Raw genomic sequence first — 13073 nt, forward strand, 5'->3', positions numbered from 1 at the left:
CAGTGACTCGCCGTGCAGTAAGTGGGCTCCTCTGAGACGTGTTGTTCGTGCTGATTCCATGGTCCCCTCCTTCCCCACTAATCCAGAGCCCTTCTCGCTGAAGGAACTGAGTGGCTGTTAAGGCCACCCTGCAGCTACAGTGGTCTCGAGTATTGGGGTGTAGACATGGCTCCAACAGGTACTGCTCTTTAAAAAGAATCCAGTCGCTTGTGCTTACAGCCCATGCACACCCAGAGTGGCGTTTGGGTGCACAATGTATCTGGGAGAACCTGTCACTGTAGGGTAGATAGCCATGCTGTGCCGGGTTGCAGCTAGCATATAAAGAATGTCTGCGAGTAACACTGATAACTACATTTGCTCTTCATCTTCTTGATGATTTGATGGAAGTCAGAGTTTGCAGATACAGCATGCTAAATAGGGTTAGCACTTGCAAAACCTGAGGATCAAAAGACTAGCTCAGGATTTTACTCTTTCAAAGGCTTTTGGTGCATTGTGGGAGGAAGGAGAGCTCAGTGCTTTGAGCATTGCTAAACCCAGGGTTGTGAGTTCAGTCCTTGAGGGGGCCATTTAGGGATCTGGGGCAGATCTGTCAGGGATGGTACTTGGTCCTGCCAAGAGGGCAGGGGACTGGACTCAATGACCTATCAAGGTCCCTTCCTGTTCTATGAGACTGTCGCTGCTGCTGTTTGCACTTTTAATCTGATACATTGAAATCTCATCATAGGCTTTAGTACGTCGAAAGGACAGCTTGTTCGTTCTATACTATATCCAAAGCCAACTGACTTCAAGCTCTACAGAGATGCCTTCATGTTTCTGCTGTGTCTTGTGGTGGTGGCAGGTGCTGGCTTTCTTTACACGGTTGTCAATAGCATACTAAACAAGGTAAGGTTACCGCCCCTCTGTCGCCCTACTCTTGTATTTTAAAAGTAGAGGCTGATTGGTGTTTTGTATTTGCTTACTAGTCCTATTATTATTACTAGTCCTTTCTGCCAATATTTGTCTTGATTTTTAAATGGAACCTTTGTGGCTGTTGTTGCTTTCCATTAAGGGTGTAGCAGGCACATGTATTGACAGGAATGTTCAGCAAGAAAGCAAAATTTAAGGGACCGTACTTTTCAAATACACCATAATAGAGGCCCAATTTAAATGTATACCCCAAATTAAAAAACGAAGTAGAAGAACTAAAAAAGAGCCACCGTGGCTTAACAACCATGTAAAAGAAGCAGTGAGAGATAAAAAGACATCTTTTAAAAAATGGAAGTCAAATCCTAGTGAGGTAAATAGAAAGGAGCATAAACGCTGCCAAATGAAGTGTAAAAATGTTGTAAGAAAAGCCAAAAAGGAGTTTGAAGAACAACCAGCCAAAAACTCCAAAGGTAAGAACAAAATGTTTTTAAGTCCATCAGAAGCAGGAAGCCTGCTAAACAACCAGTGGGGCCCCTGGACGATCGGGATACAAAAGGACACTTAAAGACGATAAAGTCATTGCAGAGAAACTAAATGAATTCTTTGCTTCAGTCTTCATGGCTGAGGCTTTTAGGAAGATTCCCAAACCTGACGCGTCCTTTATAGGTGACAAATCTGAGGACTTGTCACAGATTGAGGTGTCAGAGGAGGTTTTGGAACAAATTGATAAACTTAACAGTAACAAGTCACCGGGACCAGATGGCATTCACCCAAGAGTTCTGAAAGAACCCAAATGTGAAATTGCGGAACTATTAACTGTGGTTTGTAACCGATCCTTTAAATCAGCCTCTGTACCCAATGACTGGAAGATAGCTAATGTAACGCCAATATTTTAAAAGGGCCCTAGAGGCGATCCCGGCAATTACAGACCGGTAAGTCTAATGTCAATTCCGGGCAAATTAGTTGAAACAATAGTAAAGAATAAAATTGTCAGACACATAGAAGAACGTAAGACCAAAGCAGACTGTGAAGAACTTCAAAAACATCTCACCAAACTAAGTGACTGGCAACAAAATGGCAAATAAAATTTAATGTGGATAAATGTAAAGTAATGCACATGGGGGGGAAAAACCCCCCAGCTATACGTATATTATGATGGGGGCTAATTTAGCTACAACTAATCAGAAAAGAGATCTTGGAGTCATCGTGGATAGTTCTCTGAAGACGTCCACGCAGCGGCAGTCAGAAAAGCAAACAGGATGTTAGGAATCCTTAAAAAAGGGATAGAGAATAAGATGGAGAATATCTTATTGCCCTTATATAAATCCATGGTACGCCCACATCTGGAATACTGCGTACAGATGTGGTCTCCTCATCTCAAAAAAGATATACTGGCATTAGAAAAGGTTCAGAGAAGGGCAACTAAAATGATTAGGGGTTTGGAACGGATCCCCTATGAGGAGAGGTTAAAGAGACTGGGACTTTTCATCTTGGAAAAGAGGAGCCTAAGGGGGGATATGATAGAGGTCTATAAAATCATGAGTGGTGTGGAGAAAGTGAATAAGGAAAAGTTATTTACTTGTTCCCATAATATAAAAACTAGGGGCCACTAAATGAAACTAATGGGCAGCAGGTTTAAAACAAATAAAAGGAAGTTCTTCACACAGTGCATGTCAATCTGTGGAACTCCTTGCCTGAGGAGGTTGTTTAGGCTAGGTTTAAAAGTGAACTAGATATATTCATGGAGGTTAAGTCCATTAATGGCTATTAGCCAGGCTGGGTAGGAATGGTGTCCCTAGCCTCTGTCTGTCAGAGGGTGGAGATGGATGGCAGGAGAGAGATCGCTTGATCAGTACCCTCTGGGGCACCAGGCATTGGCCACTGTGGGCAGACAGGATACTGGGCTGGATGGACCTTTGGTCTGACCCAGTCTGGCTGTTCTCATGTTGAAGGAAAGTGAAATCTGAATTTACAATCACAAGCATTTGCACCAGAAACCTGATTCTAGAGGTTACTGTGATGCAAAGGAGAAATAGGATACCATGTGACTTTCATAGCCAATCAAACCAAATTAGATATTGCTAAAATGTGTAGAAATGAGCTGCATACCAAGGGTCATTCACAGAAGTTTTTTGGTGAGATATAGAAAATGTCAATATATCAGATTTGTTGCACATGAGTCACTCACCTTTGACTTTTAACTAACGTATCACCCAAGAGATTGGGGGTTTACAAGCTGTGTTCCCTCCAATTCCCTCCAATTATTCAGCCCGCCCAGTGAGTCAGCTCCTAGCGAGGCTGATTAATCAGCTGTGAGGCTGGGCTGCCAGGCACCCTGGAGGGAACGCTGCTTACAGGTGTAAAACTGTCAGGATCGGATGGCTAGCATTGCAGCTTACCGCAGCTTTAACTTCCTGAGCACAAGAGCGGCGGCGACCTGTGATAGCCCAGGAAGAGGTGGAAAGGAACGTCCTCTCTGAAAGCTGTGCTCCAAAGCTACATTGAACTTGTGTATTAAGGGGAGACTGAATTTTATTCACTTAAGATTGTACATTCTTTAACTCTAGGTTCCTGCTCACACTATAATCATCGAGTCCCTGGATATCATAACCATCACTGTACCTCCTGCACTTCCGGCTGCCATGACGGCTGGGATCGTTTATGCCCAGAGACGGTTAAAAAAGATTGGTATCTTCTGCATCAGCCCTCAGAGGATAAATATCTGTGGCCAGTTGAATCTCGTGTGCTTCGATAAGGTGACGTTTAGGAATCGGCGCTAGTTACTGAAAGTCGCAGTAACAGCAGTGGCTAGAAGGGCATTAGTAATAATTATTTACGGGAGAACTTGTGAACCTGAGCTCTGTTCCAGTAGCTACAGGCCCTTGGTGTGTTCCTGGGTGGTAGACAATAAACAAACACAGCTCGTCCCTCCCCAACCGGAGTTCTCTGGCTCCTGCAGCTGAGAACCCTGGTAGTCTAGTGGCAGGAGGGTGATCCAGGAGGGTTGAAGCAGTGGGACAGGGCAGGAGTTGGCAGCAGCCGCCGACAGCCTGCAGCACTGGGGCCAGGTCAGGGAAGCCCCCGCAGCGCAGAATTGGGCCAGCACCAGCCTGTGGCCCTGCAGAGCCAGGGCCCCAGGCAGCCTGTGGAAGGGGGGCTAGAGCCTGTGGCAGAGGAACCGGGTCTGGGGCTGCAGAGCCCCAGACAGCCTGTGGCAGCGTGGGCTGCTGGAGTCTGGCAGGCAATCTGGGCGGGGCAGCAGCAGCAGGGTCAGTGACCCGGCAGGCAGCCTGCCAGGAGCTGGAGGGAATTCCTCTGCCTCTGCCCCTGGCCCCTCCCGCTGGCAGAGTCAGCAGCTCTGGCCTGTGGCAGGGAACCATCGCTAGTCTGGCAATCTCCCCGGTTCGAGACCGGTCCGTTCCCGAGGGCGCTGGGGAAGAGATGTCCAGCCTGTGCTTTAAAATGTAAGTGGAATCTCAAAACTCCAGATGCTACTTTGCCAAGAGACCCAAGAGGTGTAAGTATTATCAAACTGGAATGAAGGCCCACACCACACCTCTTAGGAAAATTTGGGATTCAGACTTTGTGGCTTCGGCTCCTTTCTCTTTTAATTTAATTTCAAATGAAAGGCCAAACTGTTATGTGGGACCAGGGAGAATTAAAAGTCATAAATAGCGCAAGTAAACACAGCCCGTCTGTGTTCTCCTTTCAGCTCACGCAGTGCTTCTCAAACTTTTTGGGCTCCGGAGCCCCTTACGTACATAAAAATGTATGCGGAGCCCCAGCGGCCCACTGACTGTATGTGTTGTACTTATGCGGAGCCCCAGCGGTCCGCTGACTGTATGTGTTGTACTTATGCGGCGCCCCAGCGGTCCGCTGACTGTATGTGTTGTACTTATGCGGAGCCCCAGCGGTCCGCTGACTGTATGTGTTGTACTTATGCGGAGCCCCAGCGGCCCGCTGACTGTATGTGTTGTACTTATGCGGAGCCCCAGCGGCCCGCTGACTGTATGTGTTGTACTTATGCGGAGCCCCAGCGGTCCGCTGACTGTATGTGTTGTACTTATGCGGAGCCCCAGCGGCCCGCTGACTGTATGTGTTGTACTTATGCGGCGCCCCAACGGTCCGCTGACTGTATGTGTTGTACTTATGCGGCGCCCCAGCGGTCCGCTGACTGTATGTGTTGTACTTATGCGGCGCCCCAGCGGTCCGCTGACTGTATGTGTTGTACTTATGCGGAGCCCCAGCGGCCCGCTGACTGTACGTGTTGTACCTATCGACATTTCCAGTTTGTCAACCTCGCGGAGCCCCTGGAGAGGTCTCTCGGAGCCCTGGGGCGCCACGGAGCACAGTTTGAGAAACACTGAGCTAGCGCTTCATCCAGACTTCTCTCCCCTCTACATTTTTGTCTAACTCCTTAAACCTGTGGTGTGCAGCCCACTAGCCCTCGTCAAATGTGGCTATTTGGCTGGTTGAGTGTGGCTAGTTCGCTGTAGCTACTGCTGCGATAGCGGCTACTGCTTCAGAACCGGTTGGCCGCCACGGCCTTAAACTCTCTTCACGGCTGTGAGGTTTCTCTGTATGGCTGATGGATTCAAACTGGTGTGTGAACAGTTCTCCAAATACCTGTTTGTTGGGGCAGTAGCTTAGCGCCCAGCTCTCGAGCTGTTGCTCTTCGGTCATCTGTTGTCTTTTCACTTGGAATTCCATGTGCAAGGTTAGGAAATTCCTCGCCCAAAACCACAGGCTTTGTGAGCTCACAGTAGTGAGGGCTGAGGAGTGGGTGTTCCCTTCAGTCCCGTGAGCGCAGACTGTGGAGAGCAGTGAATGCATGGCACGGGGAAGTGACAGTCATATGATGCTGCTGTACCATGGGCAGGGCCCTGCGGAACCTGCACGGAGACGTATTCTGCAAGGGACAGCTAACGAAAATCACATCTGCATTGTGGCTGGATGTGAAAATGCTGTCGTGTCCCTGCTCAAGTGTAGCTCTGGTCATTTGTCCACCGGCACTTTTCAGAGCCCATCTTGGCAAGGGAGTTTTTCTCTGTGGCAACTGATTGGCTTTTTGTTTTGCTTTTTGATAGACTGGCACTCTGACTGAAGATGGCTTAGATCTTTGGGGGATCCAGAGAGTGGAGAATGGTCGGTGAGTACAAGCGTACCACAGTATTTTCATGAGAGGGAGGTTTGGTTTGGCACCGTGGGATTGATATGAGAGCAAATATGTAACTGGTACTCAGACACTATGGTCATGAGCATCCAAGAGCCTGCATAAAGCAGAAAAGAATTTTTGGTCCTTTGTGTTCCTGAATGTGCACAACAGCATGCCTGGAAAGGGTTACACATCGTATGTGAGCACGACTTGGTGGAAAGTCCACGACCTGTTCTCACAGCTGTAAAATGTGGGTTGGGAGTTAGGAACAGGGCACAGAACAAGGCAAAGGGATTTTGAGCCTGGTCTGTGCACTCGTTGCAGCCTGGTCAGGGTGTTTCGTCTGAGTTACCAGGGACTGGATTCGGACAAGCCAGCTTTAGTTCTTGTCTGGATGAGATCCAAGCGAAGTTACAAATGATCGAACCAGCTGTGTCTGACTACTCCCCTAGTGGAGATGGGGATTGCAGAGGAGCCAGCAGGAGGTACATGCCCATATCATGCTGTAATTCAGTGGGAGCAGGTTGCCTAATTCCCTTGGGCTCTACGAAAAATCCCAGCCTGCGGTCCTAATCCGTCCTCTGGGCAGAGTGGAAGGGATAAGCTTGGGAAGAGCTGGAAGGCAGTGTTCCGCTGCTCACCTAGCTCAGAGTAAACCATTGGCGTTACTGTGTTCTGTGCTAGGTTCCTTTTGCCAGAAGAGAGCGCCTGCAGCGAGAGCCTGGTGAAGTCTCAGTTTGTTGCTTGCATGGCAACGTGTCATTCACTCACGAACATTGAAGGCGCACTTTCTGGGGACCCGCTTGATCTGAAGATGTTTGAAGCCATTCGATGGGTAAGTCCGTTCTCTCGGAGTGCAGGAACCCGAACTGCAGCTAGTACTCGGGTGCATGGTGCTGCGCTTCCTCAGATGGCAAGATTTCAGCTCCTAGACGGGCCTCCGTGCTGGAGATGTGCTCTAGGGCAGTGTGACGGACCGGGCCGTGTCTGGGCACAGCTGAGGGCGTCCGCTCAGGGCGAATTGCTCAAATCTGGGGCTCCTTACAGCCCCCAGACTGGTGACCTCTCCAAACAGGCCACAAACCAGTCTCACAGAGCGCTTCAGCTGCCTGCCTGAAGCCTCCCGAGCAAAACCCCTCCGACACCCCAGCAATATCCGTGCCCCAGATGGCCCCGGGCCTCATACACAGGTGGGGGGTCCTAGCACCCAATCCCACCTACCCCGAACAAGTCCTGTCCGGTTCCAAGAAACCAGCCACAGATCCCTGGTCAATTTACCCTCTGGACCTTACCCACAAATCACGCTGGGCCAATCCTTTAGAATCTAAAACTAAAGGTTTATTAACACAAGAAAGAAAAGCATGAGAGTAAGGTTGTTAAGGAATATTACGTTACATGCACCGAATCTCCCAGTTCTCGATGCAGGCTCTAGCAGAGATGTTACAGCTGCTGGTTTAAAAGTTCTTATTGCACATCCTACGATCAGGATGGGTTCACAGGTCTTCCGGGCTCTTCGATCCCTGCAATGCTGCCTCTGGGATGAAGTGCTGAGCTGAGAACAAAATGGCATTGACCACATGGCCTCTTTATACCCCCTTCCTGGCCTCTTCTGGTCTCAGCCGGTCACCTGGTCCTCACCCTCTCTCTACTGGTAGCTCTTGGGTCTCCGCCCTCCTGCTTTAGGTGTGTCTTTGGCCCATCAAGGGCCATTGTCCCACAGGGCTTCGCTACTCAGCCCGTCCATAGCAATGCTTAACCACATTCAGAGAAATATTCAGCTTCCACACAGATTACAGATTCCTATCTACACACACAGACATTATACACTCACATAAATAGCATACACAGGATCAGCAAACAACAAGCTCCCATTCAATACCCCACATGGCCCCCTTCTATATCATTGTTGGGGCCAGCACCCCCAACTATGGGTGCATCAGGGATCTGGCTGCTCCCCTCAAGATCCAGCAACGTGACAGGCAGTGATGGGCAGCCTGCGGCCTAGCGGGTTCTGTGTGTGGCCCACAGCCCTTTTCTTACCAGATTCTGCTGGTTTTCGCCTGCGTGGTTTTTCCCTACAGATATTACCAAAGTGGCATGGGCATGAGCCAAGGGCATGTCGAGTGAGGTGCATGCGTATGGCACACACCATCGAGAGAGGCGGGCGTCCCCTTGGCCCCTTATCAAAGTGCTGCCGCAGTTCACCTGGCACTCGACACATTCTAGCTTTGCAAGTGCAGTTAGTAAAACTGTCCTATTCTGAGAGACTGGCTTGGGTAGAACAGCCTTGAGGTCACTCGCTAGCCTAGGCTGCCCACTGCTGCTCTAAAAGGAGAGTGTCAACACCAACACTCAGGTCTTAAACCTTCGGTCTCATACAAAACCTACATTTAGTAAGCTGAGAGAGTTCTTGAAGTGCGATTTACTTTTTCCCTAATCTTGGCAGTGTGGCGTCAGTTTCTGGCATAAACCACTCATCTTCTTTTAGCTAAAGTTTTTTAAGGGACCGTGGTCTATCTGGTCTTTTGCTGGTTTTTATTCTTGTTTGGATTTCTGTTAAGAGCTATCAAGAAAGATCAGCCCTCTTGCTGTCGAGTACCTGAGTTGTTGTTTGCAGAAATATAATTGTCTGGTGTATAGTTAGTTAATGGAAGGCGTGACTCGAGTGTTGTTTTCATTTAGATTCTTGAAGAAGCAACTGAAGAGGAAACCGCTCTCCATAATCAAATAATGCCAACTGTGGTTCGGCCTCCGAAACAGCTTCTTCCAGAATCCAAGCCTGCCACAGATCAGGAAATGGTACAGAATTTCCCTCTGCTCTGCCTGCATTTTATTCTGTAGCACGTTAGAATGCCTGGGAATCCTCTGAATTGTGGTCCTGTGGCTCTGATCCTGAATGGGTCAGGACTGATCAGCACTTGGTCCCCTCAGGTGTTGCAGGAGTTGGTGGCACTGCTCCCTGTGGCACCAAATGAATGTGTCAGTATTCTGACGCTCTGACCACCTAGGTAGTGTTGAACATATTAGGATGTTTTTTTAGACAATTAGGTATCCTTACCCCCTCCTAAGTAGTTTGCAGCTACTGCATGAGGAGCACGATAGCAATGTTCTCTTTACTTCCTGTCCTTAGCTGTTGAGCAGACTTGCAGTGCGCTGTTAGCTGCATGTGAATTTCTATAATGGGCTGAATTTATAACAGTAAGGAGTACTACTTAGCAGTTCTCTAGCACCCGCTATCCCTGCGTCTCCAAGGGTACGTCGAAGGGTCTACAGGAAGGTCCCAGAGCCCAAGCTGCAGCCTGAGTCCTGCGAGCCTGAGTCGGCTGGCGTGGCCAGCTGCCGTGTTCTGTGCTGCGTAAACATATCCTAAGTGCTTTTCAAACCTGGGTTATGTCTCTCCTCCGCTGGTAGAAGAATGGAGTGGGGAGGGCCCACAGCATCTCTGCGGCCACATGGAGAATCAGTCTGATCAACTGATGCCATTCTTGTGCTTTCACTAGTACACAAGGCTGGGAAGTGCTTCGGGGTCATTTGGGGTCGGATGCACTGTATTAATGAACGACATTCATATCAAACTTCCTAAGCCTAATTACAATTCAGTGCAGTTTAAATTGAAATTCTATCTTGTGGATGCACCTGCCATATCATATCACTCAGATGGATTCCTGGCATGATACAGATCAGATAAGCGCACTGAAAACATTGCTTTGAAATGGAGATTTGTAAACGATACTTAGAAACTTTTCTTTTTTTTCCCTTTAGGAACTCTTTGAGCTGTCGGTAAGTGTGAATATTTCTCCTCTTCCTAAGGAACTGGCTTTTAAAACCATTATTCAGGGGATACATTTGCCCAGCAACCCTCCCCTTTGTTGTCTCTGATCATTTACACAGGCCAGTTATGAGATTGGAATTGTGCGTCAGTTTCCATTTTCTTCTGCTTTGCAACGCATGTGTGTGGTGACAAGAGTGCTGGGGGAGAAAAGGATGGATGCGTTCATGAAAGGGGCTCCAGAGGTGATTGCCAGTTTGTGCAAACAGGAGACAGGTAAAGGACTAAACTGACTTTTCTCGTAGAGCTCAACTGTGAGATGAGAAGTTCTAATGATTCTGTAATTGACTTTTTTCAAGTTCCCGTTGATTTTGAAACGATTTTGGAAGAATACACTAAGCAGGGCTTCAGAGTTATCGCTCTTGCTCACAGAAAATTGGAATCAAAACTTACATGGCACAAAGTCCAGAATATTAACAGGTAAGAGGAGCTACTTTGAATTTAGAACTAACACATTTAGTACAGTTGAACCTGCACTGTTTACATTCTTTGTACTCCTTGATTGGCTGAAGGCTGCTTATTTTGTTCTTATCTAACTGACCTCTCCTGTCCATCTCTTTCATTTGTGTCTACCCACCTGCACTACAGTGCAGTGATGTTGATATCCTGGACATTAGACAGAATCCTAAGGCAAGCAAATACCTTTTAGTAATAAAGGGCATGGTCTGGAGCATCCCAGGCCCTGCAGAGTTCCAGAGTGATTGTGTGGTGGTGTCTGATACAGGTCAGCATGACAACCCCCACTCTCTTCATTCTGATGTGAGTAGATTTGTGAAACAGAAACTAACGTGTCCATGAAAAGTGTCACCGGGTGTGGTGTTCACAACAGCCAAATGTGATGAAGACCAGAAAAGACTGGACCTTTTTGACCAAAAGGCCTACTCCTCCGTAACTCTCCAATTTCGGATCTCAGAGTGTCAGATGATCATGGCCAAGGGCGACTATGCAAGCTACACATTTTTAGTCTCCAGACAACATCTTCCACAGATGCATAAAGAGCACTGGATTTCACAGAATCCCTGAACCTACCGGGAGAGGAATTCCAGAGGGCAAGAGCTTCTCACGCCCTTCGTTAGTACCCAGTTATTGAAACACAGATCTGATGTCCTGGTTGAGGGTTGACTCTTTCATGTCTAGTTTTGCAAGCTGCAAACTTTTGCCCACTGCTTTTGGACACCACCTTTTCCATTTCCAACAGGCCTGGCAGTATATTACACCAGAAAGGTGGGTCATGGAAGATATAACATCTTCCACCTCATCTCCCTCCCTCTTTCCCAGCTCTCTTCAGCGGACCACTCACACAAGACTAGACTGAGTCGAGAGGACACTATCTGTCATTTAGGAGCATCAGAACTGGTCCCTCTCCTCGTAGGGCAAAGGGTTTTATTTTCTCATGCCAAAGGCGGACAGAGGGGTCAGACTGTAAGATGATCGAACACATTTGTAGTCTCAAAAAAGTTCACCGTGCTTTGGGAGATGCCTTTCTGCTTCCATGGACAAAGGTGCTTGTTTTCCGCATTCCCGCCAGCTCCTCCCCCTTTAGCTTTCAGAGAACAGGGCCAGGCAAGGGTTAATCTAGTCATCCCAGCCTGGTATCTTATCTGCTTCTCCTGCATTCACATTTCTCACCTCCCTCATCTCCTCTCCCAGAACTCAGGGTGTGTTCCTCACCCCAAGCTAGGGACCCTCCAAGGCCAAGCTTGGCTCCTCAGTGGTTCTCGAATCCACTTGCTCGACAGGAGAACAGGTGGGAAAGGGGTCAGCTCCAGTTACTTCACTTCAGAAATGGAAAAGGTTCCACCACTTGTGCATGGATCAGCTCTGCTCTCTGCCATGCTGGGTTTCCTGCTGCATGCGAAGAAATCAGGGTCATCAGTTAGCTCTGTTAAGGCTCATCTGGCTGCGACAGCCTAACACTAAATGGTTCAGTGTTTGCCCGTCCGAGGTTCTCTGGATTTATTAAGGGTTTGGGGAAACCAGATTAAAGAGTCCGCTCTGACTTGGCATCTCAACCTGGTACCTCGCGGGACCTCTGTGTGACCCTGTTCCTTGTTTCTCTTCTCTGTGGAAATGGCCTTTTCAGTAGCTATCAAATCAGTCCACAAGGCTGGGGATAGTGGGGCCTCGATGGCTGATTCCTCCATTTATAGTATTTTTTCCCCCAAGGACAAGGTTTCCTTATGGCCACACTCAAATTTTTACCTAAGATGCTGTTGGACTTCTGTATTAACTGGTCCCTTCCTTTCCTGGTGTTTCCCTAACCCACAGAACTCTTCACATGAATCCTTCTTTCGTAAGTTAGTTGAGAGAGACATTGGCTTTTTTATTTGGCTAGGACCAGGCAACTCAGGGACTCACCTGGCAGCAGGATCCACGGGGTCCATGATTTCTTCAGAGACATGAGGTGGAGCGCTGGGTGGAACGCTGCTTGCTGCAAGTCAGCTGGTACTTCACCTCCTGAAATGATAACGGGGCGCTCCCCCAGGTCGCCGGCCACTTCTCCCGCGCTCCTCCCTAACCTCCCAGGAGCTGCTCCTGGGAGAGACTGGGGCTCCGTGCTTGCCTTTTCTAACCGTGTCAGATGGGATGTGACATGTGGCTCTTTGTACTGTCTTCAGTCCTGGCCTGATCTCAAAGCTTCCTCCTCCCCGCGGAGGGATTGCTCCCAGGGCTCTGCCGCAGAAGAGGTGACTCCTCTCCTGAAGTGACTGGTTCTTTGGCGTCTGTGTCCTGTGGACACCAGGAGGGAGCCAGTTCGTCCCCACAGCACTGTGTGTTCTCGTGTGCTGCCTGCCTGGGCTGAGCACCCACGTCTCAAAGAAATCCAGTTACTGCACCAAGCAAGTGGCTTCTCTGGGCCTTCGTGATTCAACATATTTGGTTTTTCTTAAAGAAATAAACTAACTGAAAGAGAGATTGTATTTTTAATTATGAATTTCTCTTTGCTTTGCCAGAAAAGCAGAGGCACGTTGTTTAACCCCTCCCCCCCAATAACACCGTGTCTGTCGTTCCCTGAGAATGTTTCCCCCTGTTGTTACAGAGATGCGATTGAAAGCAACATGGATTTTATGGGGTTAATCGTAATGCAAAACAAACTCAAGCAAGAAACCCCTGCTGTACTTGAAGACTTGCATAAAGCCAACATTCGCACTGTCATGGTTACAGGTTAGAATGTGCTTAATC

General features: G+C 48.4%; 1 protein-coding gene across 9 annotated transcripts in view; it reads left to right on the forward strand.

The window, feature by feature from the left end:
- Window positions 1-13073, forward strand: part of ATP13A3 (ATPase 13A3) — a 107683-nt gene that overhangs the window by 68703 nt on the left and 25907 nt on the right. For all 9 annotated transcript variants that reach the window (XM_089780683.1, XM_075938303.2, XM_075938304.2 and 6 more), the window contains 9 exons: window positions 725-882; window positions 3474-3662; window positions 5994-6055; window positions 6746-6896; window positions 8744-8860; window positions 9824-9841; window positions 9953-10106; window positions 10190-10310; window positions 12931-13055. In XM_089780683.1, coding sequence (XP_089636809.1) covers window positions 725-882; window positions 3474-3662; window positions 5994-6055; window positions 6746-6896; window positions 8744-8860; window positions 9824-9841; window positions 9953-10106; window positions 10190-10310; window positions 12931-13055 — 1095 coding nt within the window. The remainder of the gene's footprint in view (window positions 1-724; window positions 883-3473; window positions 3663-5993; window positions 6056-6745; window positions 6897-8743; window positions 8861-9823; window positions 9842-9952; window positions 10107-10189; window positions 10311-12930; window positions 13056-13073) is intronic.

This window comes from Pelodiscus sinensis, chromosome 10, assembly GCF_052426305.1.
Source record: "Pelodiscus sinensis isolate ZL-2025 chromosome 10, ASM5242630v1, whole genome shotgun sequence".
NCBI classification, from domain to species: Eukaryota; Metazoa; Chordata; order Testudines; family Trionychidae; genus Pelodiscus; species Pelodiscus sinensis.